This window comes from Salvia hispanica, chromosome 2 (assembly GCF_029641045.1).
Source record: "Salvia hispanica isolate PSC_SH4W2 chromosome 2, Shi_PSC_v1, whole genome shotgun sequence".
Lineage (NCBI taxonomy): Eukaryota > Viridiplantae > Streptophyta > Magnoliopsida > Lamiales > Lamiaceae > Salvia > Salvia hispanica.
The window spans coordinates 58,871,369-58,881,571 of NC_142693.1; the positions used below are offsets into that span (position 1 = coordinate 58,871,369).

At 36.5% G+C, this 10,203-nt stretch overlaps 2 protein-coding genes across 3 annotated transcripts; one reads left to right on the forward strand and one right to left on the reverse strand.

The window, feature by feature from the left end:
* The first annotated feature begins 458 nt into the window (after positions 1-458).
* On the forward strand, positions 459-7,228 carry LOC125222249 (chaperone protein dnaJ GFA2, mitochondrial-like). 2 transcript variants are annotated; one of them, XM_048124766.2, is made up of 18 exons: positions 459-635; positions 724-817; positions 911-988; positions 1,267-1,349; positions 1,432-1,515; positions 1,610-1,648; positions 2,147-2,242; positions 3,452-3,496; positions 3,572-3,659; positions 3,842-3,906; positions 4,050-4,124; positions 4,688-4,760; positions 5,500-5,591; positions 5,686-5,757; positions 6,125-6,181; positions 6,431-6,479; positions 6,628-6,694; positions 6,840-7,228. In XM_048124766.2, exons 1-18 carry the CDS (start codon positions 561-563, stop codon positions 6,952-6,954), a joined length of 1,347 nt encoding a protein of 448 aa, XP_047980723.1. In that variant the 5' UTR covers positions 459-560; the 3' UTR covers positions 6,955-7,228. The 2 variants fall into 2 exon arrangements, with proteins under 2 accessions (XP_047980723.1, XP_088921799.1); XM_089065673.1 differs by having other exon boundaries at positions 502-635; positions 756-817.
* A 275-nt stretch (positions 7,229-7,503) lies between these two features.
* Positions 7,504-9,994, reverse strand: LOC125222301 ((-)-isopiperitenone reductase-like). Its single transcript, XM_048124830.2, has 3 exons — positions 9,804-9,994; positions 9,061-9,356; positions 7,504-8,996 (listed from the first exon to the last, which is right to left on the reverse strand). Exons 2-3 carry the CDS (start codon positions 9,325-9,327, stop codon positions 8,493-8,495), a joined length of 771 nt encoding a protein of 256 aa, XP_047980787.1. The 5' UTR covers positions 9,328-9,356; positions 9,804-9,994; the 3' UTR covers positions 7,504-8,492.
* Between the last annotated feature and the right edge of the window lie 209 nt (positions 9,995-10,203).

Below are 10,203 nucleotides of genomic sequence, written 5' to 3' on the forward strand. Positions count from 1 at the left end.
ATAACTATCAACAAAAATTCAGTGATAGCCATAAAATGTCAATCTTAAATTACTAATATAGCTTTCAAATTCAATATACTATAAAAAATAGTTAGAGAATAGTTTTAGAATTTCCCACTATAAAGTTTATAACATATCAAATATATATTATTAAATACTATAGATAATATACATCAGATTAAACACCATAAATAGAATTAGAAAACCAAGAAAAACATTGTTGCAAAATGACTGATCTCTTATTAAAATAAAATATGAACTCCAATTCAAAAATACCAGTAGTGGATCTCCTACTCTAACAATGGTGTACCATTCCTACAACACTCACAATAATATAAAATAATTAGGAATATACACCATTGTTAGAGCAGGAGATGCGTTTCGATTCCAATCTAATCTTAGTCATTTTTTTTGGGTTAACACAAATGATATGACTTATGTAATAAGAAACGAGTCATATAAATATATAATTTATTATTTTAGAGGTTTAGGGTTTATCGAGGGTTTTAGGGAATTTACAGAACATCTCTTTTCGGTTTCGCAGTATCAACTATCAAGCAATGGCGCGATTCCAAGTCCACCGTCTCGCCCACCGCTCCCTCTCTTGCTTTCTCCTCCGCTACTCGCATTCACATGTACTATAGCTAATAGCTATACGTTTATTTACGCGGCTGCTTTAGCGCATCGACAATTCATATCTGTGTTATTCTAAAATGGTTGCAGTTGTGTGATTCGATCTTGAATGGCGCGTGCAGGAGTTTCAGCACCTCGCGGTCCTATCAATCCAGTGTTCTTTCAAATTCCAAATTAGGAAATGGTACCTCAAATTTGTATGAGCAATTCCTTCATTGTTTTTTTCTCCATCCTTGAATTAAGTGAACCGGATGCACTTTGTTTCTATGGAATACAGTGGGCAGCGAGAATTATTGGCTGAAGCTCCGATTTTTCAATAATTATTTGGGTGCAGCGAGATCAATTCACAGCACTGGTAATTTCTCTCTTTCCCCTTATTCTACTTTGCTTTTGGGACTGGGATTTTGTTATGTGGTTTGCCAATTAAGTTCATTGTACAATCGTGTGAATATACACGATGTTGATCTTCTATAGTAACATGTATGGCAAGTGAACCGAACAAAGGAGAAAATATACTAGAATCTTGTTTATACATACGCATATACATGTGCTCACATCTCACTGTCAAAAAGCTTAATGCTCACCTATATTCCTTTTCCCCTTCTTGTTGTTCTAATGTTCTTTTCTGGTCAGCTCAATTGTCTAGAGATTATTATGATTTACTTGGAGTTAGTAAAAGTGCAACTGCTCCAGAAATCAAGAAAGCTTATTATGGGGTATGCTATTGTTCTGTCATGTTTATCCCAAAAACTGTCTGTCCAAGTGTTCCCAACCTATACGATTTATTTGATCGTGCAGCTTGCAAAGAAGTTACATCCAGATACAAATAAGGATGATCCAGAAGCTGAAAAGAAATTCCAAGAAGTTCAGAAAGCATATGAGGTATGTGATCGGGTTACGATTTTGCCCTGGTAAAACTCCCCGATGATATACTTTTCCTGTGTTTAATTGTGTTATTCGGTCCCACTCTTCATAGGTCTTGAAAGATGAAGTAAAGCGGCAGCAATATGACCAGGTGTACATCTCGGCTTATAGTTCCAAGAATTTGAATTGTGTATTTTGAGATCATGCATATGCATGCTATACCATGGTGTAAAAGGAATTTCACTTGAATTAACAGTGTCATTGTACTTCTTAAAAATACATAACGTCATCTGAACATCACAATGATCGTCTTTCATGTTTATTTGACTTGTGAGGATGATTTATGAAAAGGCCATAAATATGTGATCGCAAGCTCTTTTTGTTTCAATTAATACATCCTACTTGAGCTCTAGAGAATATAATCTAGAGCTTTAATATGAACTAGGTGAAGAAACGTATAAACTGAACGAATTTCAAAGTGCCTAGTGATATTTTTAAACCTGGACCTGTAGGAAAAAATAGTCTGATTTGACTACTTATGATTAATATAAGGAAGTTGATTTTGCTTGATTCGCTGGTTTTCCGCAAGCATCATGTATGTTAGTCTTATCTCAATCTAAATTTTCTGCCATAACCTTTTTGTTAACAGCTTGGGCATGAAGCTTTTGAACATGCTGGTAATGGTGAAGGTCCTGGGTTCGATCCATTTGGAGATTCTTTCCATGATATATTCAAAAACTCTGATGTAAGTGTGAGGTTATATCTGTACTCCCTGCTGGTGCTGATAGATACAACAATTGAATATTTATGAATGGTTTAATGAGTACCCTTCTAATAACTAGTGGGAGGGTGTGCGGCAAAACTTATATATTGATGCTATGCAGTGAAGTAGCTTGTTTAGAAAAGGTGGTAGCTAATGCCATATTGACATGCAAAAATGTTAAAGTAGCTTGTTTAGGAATGTTAGTAACTATTGTAAGGTGCTGTGGTGGAAAAGGAAGAGACATTCTAATTGGAGACGTATTTTTGGTGGAGCCTTTACACAGTTTGTTCTTCATTATCTTTATCATTTTGTTTGTCTGCTTTTGCTACTTCACTAATTCGAAAAAGTTTCATTTTCTAGCCTCAAACAAAGTATCTGATCATGAAGTTAAGGTCTGTTTGCTACATTTGAATCAGAGAATGATATTAGATATGCATGTTATATAATATTTTAATCGTGTTATTAGATATGCTTACTAACATAATGTGTATCTGCTTAAAAGATCAAAGTCCATGAGAATGGAAGTGCTTGACATCCATTTCAAAGTTTAGTTTTGAATCTATTACTAGACTAAATTACCCTTCGTCAATAATATATGCATGTGTGCACCACTGCACCTCTACTAACATAGTGGGTTGACTTATAAATGATTATAATGAAAGATAATGTAGAGCACTAGCAATGTAATAAAGAGTAATAGAATATTAATGCACTGAACCAAAAAGTGGATTAAGCATCCCTATAAGTGTGGGCAACATATGTCTTTTAAAAAGAATTGCATGTGCTTATATTTGTGTTTTAAGAGGAAATGTAATGAGAAAATTTATTGGAGAATGTCTGTATAAGTATATGGAAAGTGTAGCGGAGAACATTATGTTCTTTTGTTTAGATTTTGAGAGAACAAATTGGAAAGGAATAGGGGATGGAGAACAATATCGAATGAGGCCTGAGTTTACGTCAAGTTCTGATTTAGTAGTATTGTGATGTGATGGCTAGCTATGGCGTTGTTAGGCTATATATTTTTAATATCTTGATGTGTTATTAGAACTATGGGCACATATCAAACTGGCAGTAGCGTCCTAGCCTATTGGCTTACTGAACTAACACATTATTGTTGACTTAGGGGCTGTGTATTAGTGTCATCTTCTCAATACTATTAACTAACTGCGGCATACCTTGTTTGGATATCAGATTTTCAACATCTTCAATAGGGACATGGGTGGCGAGGATGTGAAGGTTAGGAGTTGCTTCCATTGCTTATGTTGTATTCTCAATGGATTAGTTCTCACAATTTCTATACACTGACTACAGGCTTCGATTGAACTTTCCTTTATGGAAGCCGTCCAGGGTTGCACCAAAACAATGTCAATCATGACGGATTTGGGTTGCAATACTTGTGGTACTGTGATACATGTTTCCTCAAGGCTCAAACCAAAATTATTCAAAATCAATACACTTTCTGTGTACATTAATTTATTATTTTGTCCAAACTTATGTGTCACTTGGTTAAATATTACACTGAGGGAATATGCAATTTACTCTGATAATTCTTCTATTATTCTAACAGTAGATCATTATTAGGTGGAACTGGTGTTCCTCCAGGGACCAAGCCACAAACTTGTAAACGCTGTAGAGGTTCTGGCATGGTGAGTACCTTATATCACCACTAGGAGTTTTTTAACTCATTCCCCAACCTCCTGTGCTTGTCTAGGTTGTGTGCAACTTTTTTTTGGCATAGCATGAGTCTTTGTTCGATTGATTAAACCTACATATTGGTTTTCCTTGACAGGTTGTATCCCAAGCTGGGCATGTAACACTACAATCTACTTGTCCGAACTGTGGAGGAACTGGAAAAATTGTATCGGTATGTAGTTTTTACATTCCAGTATATGCTACTGGTTGCTTGAATATCTTCATGTGGACAGTGAATAGACAAAAGTAGATGACTGTCAAGTTAGCTATCACAAACTAATTGCTAACTGAATGGTAATTGCGTCTACTTAAGAGTGGTCGGGGGAAATATCAGTGGTTGATCGGCATGGAATCTCCTCCTAGGAATCAGACTCATCCTTGTTAAAGAAAGCTGGTTACCAAAGCACATTGAAGTAAAGACTTTGGGTGCATAATTAAACTCTATTAGCCACATTATGTGCATCTTTAGGATGCGAAAGTTTTGAACATGCATTTATTTCTGAAAACTGATTGTTAGAAACTCATGCTTTTAAAGTAATTGCTGATGAAGCATTAAGCACACTCTAGTAGCTTTGCTCCAAAGAGGGAATACTTGACAACACATTAATTTGTTAAAGGAAGTTCTTGCATTAGTTTGTGGCTTGTAAAACTAGTTAGTTTTCTGAATTGGATATTCAAAAATACTTACTATGTTCTGATGGTTACTATAAATTTGCTTTTTTGCTGTTGCCACAGAGCTTATGCAAGTCTTGCAAGGGTAGGCGGGTAGTCAGAGGCACAAAAACTGTGAAGTTGAATGTCATGGCAGGTCAGTTGATACAGAATTTGTTCTTGTTGTATGTTCTATTTGGTTACTTAGTTTGTGGGTGTGTTATAACAACTTCAGCTGTTCCCGGAAATTTTGACATTAAAACATTTGACGACCTCAATCTCAAAAGAATTTTTTAAGAAAAAGAAAATATTTTTTAGTAGCAGGGAAGATATGTTTTAGCTTCGTAATAATTTCACTCCATCCATTTACTCTACTCTTATCAATTATTGATGTTTGGTTTCGTATAGGATCCCTTAACCCTAAACCCTACCTGAACCATTTTCCTTGAAATGATAAGTCCTCGCTGCATTGTTGAAATTTCTTATGTGTGTGTTTGTGGTGGGAGGGGGAAGTGGTTCAAATAAAAACTTTTGTGAGAATGTAACAATTCTTGCATACCGAATCTATAAAATAACTGCAGGACCTATAAGTAATTCACAGTATTTGCTGAGTGTAGAGTTTAGTGCAGTTATTTTATAGATTAAGCAGTTACTTTATAAGTTCTCATATTCTCACTATAAAAAGTTTTTTATTCAAACCAAGCCCTATGTGTGTGTGTGTGTGTGTGTATTGAACTCTCAGGGGTCATGACACTTGAGGATGGACTGGTTGTGGACGGTTAGTGTTTAAAGGAATAATAGGAAAAATGATTTCGGAATTAAATGGTTTGAAAACTTTATTAATTTTGTGCAAGATCTGTTCTGGAGTACTGTATGTTAATGATCTGCATATGCAGGGGTGGGCCATGATGAGACTATTAAGATGCCGAGAAGTGGGGGAGTGGATCCTGACGGAAATCAGCATGGTGATCTTTATGTTAAGATCAAGGTTACATAATTAGATTCATAGTGTGTGTTTGTTTCAAGTGGCTTAAATTTGATTGATAGTTACACTCAGTTGTCATGGTGGATGTATTTTACAGGTCAGAGAAGACCCAGTATTTCGTAGAGAAGGTGCCGATATCCATGTCGATGCAACATTGAGCATCACTCAGGTATTACTAATTGAATTTGAGTCTGACATCATCTAATAAACAAGCTTACAATGAAGTTAGGTCTGCAATCATAACATTCTAAAGATAGAGAGCCAGTAAGCTGAATTTAGTTTTTGTATCGCTGCTTCCAGCAACCATTTCATGCTTGTTTCCCATTCCTATCTGATGAGCATGTGCCCTAACCTGACAAATGGGCCACTTTAAAATATTGTTTAATATTTTTCAAACTGGGTTGGTAGACAAATGACTTTAACAGGAAATATTGTTCGATTAAGTTTGTTTGTGTTTGGGAATGAAATACTGATGGTTGTTTGGATGTCTCTTTTTTCATGAGTGCATCCTTTATCTTGTTTCCTCCTATTTTCAGGCAATTTTGGGAGGAATGATCCGGGTTCCAACTCTGACTGGAGAAGTTGTCGTAAAGGTTTGTTTAAATTTCTTCCTTCTAAAGTAAACAAGTAGTAAGTACAAAAAAGGAACATAGTCTAGCAACTCGGTTCCATAGTTTATTTTTTCGTGTGCTTTTCCTCTCCTGATGTCTGGGTCGGATGGATGGTCTGTGGTTCAGTAGTTTCTTGTATCAGAGATGTGCTACAATCTATTAATTAACCTTCCGTACTTGTCACTCTTCTACTGAAGTTGACTATCTCTTTTTGTTCCTAACCATCTGTAGGTACGCCCTGGCACTCAACCTGGACAGAAGGTTGTTTTGAAGAAAAAAGGTAAAATTTCTCCTGTGAAAGTGTTTCTTGGTTTACATAATTAGTTTTCAGCATTTTATTGTGATTTATTTCAATTATTAGCACTCGCAGAATCTTTACATTCCTGAACTCTTAAATGTGCAATAACATTCCTCAATGTGTTGTGCAGGGATCAAAGTAAGAAACTCGTTTTCTCTTGGAGATGAATACGTCCACTTTAAAGTTAGCATTCCAACGTAAGTACCCAAAACTAGACCAAGTTCTATGCTATTACTCTTGCTGCTACTTGTCCTGTTCTCACAATTTCGTAGATTGGATTGTGTCATGGTTACTTCATAATAAAAATTTCTCACAATTGACACTTCTCTATTCTTTTATCAGAAACTTGACCGAAAGGCAACGTCAATTGGTGGAGGAGCTAGCTAAGGAAGAGCGAGGAAAAGATGATAAAGAAGACGAAGATGATAAAGAAGAGGCAGCTGTTGCAAGTGCTTGAGTTCTATCTTATATTTGTTGTGAGAAAAAGAAACTGCAGAGCCTCGTCAGTTGTGGAGGTGCAATTGTTTTTTAATTGAAAAGCTTATTTATATATATAACTTTCTTCAAGATCATATTTATCAGTGTTGGATTAGCTCATGAATTTTGTAAATATTCATTACTCAGCTGGGAAAATTTTGATGTTTGTTTATGTAGTCTTTAGAGGCTGATGTAACCCCCTAAAATTCATTCAATAATTCCCAATGTATTGATTAATGATATTTCGATTCTAACTTTTATGTGATTAACTGTGTTCATATTTCAAAGTCCAATCGTGTCAACCATCCCAACTGGGTCTACAATTCAGACACCTAATTTGGACAATTCCTATACTTATTTATCCTTGTACTTGTTGTGAGGTTTTTCCTAAAATAAAAATAAAATCCTTCCATATCTGCAGTTCAAGAGAATGTCTTTAACTACAAATACAAATTTTAAATCTCCAAAATGAAGCTTTTCAATAGTACGCCATCAGCTTTTTCTACCTCTTCAGAACACTCCGAGAAAATTAAATAAAAAGTTAGTTGGATTAGAAGATAATTTAATTATAGCAGCATTCACATCTGCACAAATCTTCAGATAGCATCGTGCAACAGTTATAGAGCTGTTACAATATGTTTAAAGACATCTATAAAAGCTTAAGGAAAACAACAAAAAGGAGAGGAATCTGATTCAACCTGGCGATTATAGCGAAACCCTTGTTTTGGAGCTCTTTGAATCATAACGGGCTGCCAAAGCCAAAACCAGAGATACTTAACGTTGCAGAATTCCCAAAACTTTGTTTTGCTGTGGAAATTGTGGCAATATTAGTGTGATGCAACCATTGAAAAGGCATTGGGATGTGATCGGAAGCGGATGCTCTCAAATTTGAACAACAATTTGAACAACAATTTGAACAACAATTGACAAAGCTTCGACACAAGAGTTGGCTTTGTTTCATCAAAACTTGTCTTTGAAGGAACAAATTTGTACCATGTTACTGATTCTGATTGAGATTTAACACCAGTAGCAATCCCCAATAAAAAGAGACAAATTTGTTCCTTCAAAGCCATGTATTGAAAAAGCAAAACTAACTTCTTATGTCAAACCTTTGTCGATCGTTGTTCAAATTTGAGAGGATATTTTGCGATCACATACCAATACGTTCTCAACAACTGCGACACACTAATATCGACACAAAGTTTGCAAGCAGAGCAAAATTTTGGAGATTCTACGACGGCAAAGTAACGTACTCTTGCAGCCAATAATGATTCGGAGAGCTCCAAAGCTTTGCGATGATTGCCACGTTGAATCAAATTCCTCTTCCTCCTGTAGTTTTTCTTCAGCCTTTTTTTGTAGATGTGTTTAGTCGTGTACTTACCCCATCTCACGACTTTTCTTTGCTAGCAGATCATTTTTTACATGTGAGAGGAACCGGAATGATTCAAATTCCTTTCTCTATATAATATTTACTTTTTCATATTTCCTTAATCAACGACAATGTAAGTAAGTAAATATTTAACTTATAAAATCAGTGTGCTTCTTAGCCAACACTTTAGTGTACGCATTCAATGTTGCTTTAGAGAGTTGATACGCCACACCATCAATCAGCCACTTGTTCTCCTCCAATCTCCCCTCTTTGAAATCAATGAGGAATTCTCGCACCACCTCATCAATGCTCTCTTCTGTCAGCCCCGCCTCGTTGCTCAACACAGCTTTTGCACGCTCGTTCCGCAAGAAGTTAAGGTGGCCACTTAAGGAGGAGACATTGACAATAGTTGGTGAATCAGATAGTTGGAGGAGAGGAATAAAGGCTTCTGTCACTCTCTTTACACCGTAGAAGTTTGCTTGCATGACCTCTTCTGCAGCCTCGTATGTCTGGATCATGGTTCCACTTGCTTTCAGCTGCAGCGGCGGCGTCTCAGCCTTTGAGGTAGCAAAGACAGCAGCAGCCATTGCTTCTATCGCCTCTTGAAGACTTGAAACATCTCCCTCCACTCCTGATACGCCTGCATTGTTCACCTGGACAAAAATTGCTTTCAAAATGAATATGAAGGATACATGGTGTTTATTGATACAATGATACCAGAATGTCAAGCCTCCCATATTTTGTGGTGAGGAATTGGGCAGCAGCAGCGATGCTTGCAGAATCGACAACATTGAGTTGTTGAAAAACCACATAATCAGAGAGGCCAGAGTCCTTGAGGGATTGCACTGCTTCAATGCCTCTCTTCTCATCCCTTGAAGTTAATATCACAGTAATTCCTTTGGAAGCTAACTGCTTACAGATCTCCAAACCGATTCCTTTGTTCCCACCGGTGACTAATGCATACCTGCTACCTGCCTCCGCCATTGATACTGAGATTGATATTTTGTTTTTTGCTATGCGGACCAACACATGTAGTTAAAGGAAATGGGTGAGGCTGACTCCATTCACGAGATTAGGCATAGCTCGCAAAAACTCACAAGTACAGTGGGAACCTATATTATCTAGGGACCTATATAGTAATAGACTAAACTATGTTTGTGTTCTTGAACCGTGAACACACACAAACTTCGGAAAAAAAAAATAGGGAATATTAATTTTGGTCGGTAACATCTGAAAAATATTTTTCGAGGTCCATTAACTTCAATTAATATCGTCTGCGCTACATTTTCATTGTTTTAAACTTTTTCTAGACAAAAATACCCTCAATGCCATGAATGGCATTTCACCACCATTTTCATTTTTAAATTTTTTTTTGTGTTATCAAATAAAATAAAATAAATTAAATAGAACACCAAAACATACTTAATTTAATAAAAAAAAAGCTACAAAGGAAGGATCACCAGTGAAGGAACCGCCCAAGGAACATCGAAGTTTCTTTGCGATATGTTGGAAACCACCGGTATTCACTTTTTGATTTCTAGAAAGAGCTGTAAATGAGATGAGAAGAGACTGGACTGAAGGAGTGATGAAATGAGGTGAAAAACTGAGTATTTATAGAGTGGAAATACTATAACAAATCAAAATGACAGTGCAGGAAAATCGGCAGAACCCACCGCAATAGCGCCAATCGGAGTCGAGGAAATCACGGAGCCACGATGACCGCCAAACCCTTGGTCCGGCGTCACAATGTTTTTTAGGGAGTACGACTGTAATAGCGCTGATAAATCCACTGATTGGGTGGGCCGGGTTTATAGGCGCTACTACAAGTGCCCTTACTATAAATCTATAATGTGTTAAAGC

Coding starts and splice junctions, on each gene's coding strand:
- LOC125222249 (XM_048124766.2), top strand. CDS start 561: ATGGCGCGATTCCAAGTCCACCGTCTCGCCCACCGCTCCCTCTCTTGC. Junction 1,350..1,431: donor TCAAGAAAGCTTATTATGGG/GTATGCTATTGT, acceptor TTGATCGTGCAG/CTTGCAAAGAAGTTACATCC. Junction 5,758..6,124: donor CAACATTGAGCATCACTCAG/GTATTACTAATT, acceptor TCCTATTTTCAG/GCAATTTTGGGAGGAATGAT.
- LOC125222301 (XM_048124830.2), bottom strand. CDS start 9,327: ATGGCGGAGGCAGGTAGCAGGTATGCATTAGTCACCGGTGGGAACAAA. Junction 8,997..9,060: donor ATGGGAGGCTTGACATTCTG/GTATCATTGTAT, acceptor ATTTTTGTCCAG/GTGAACAATGCAGGCGTATC.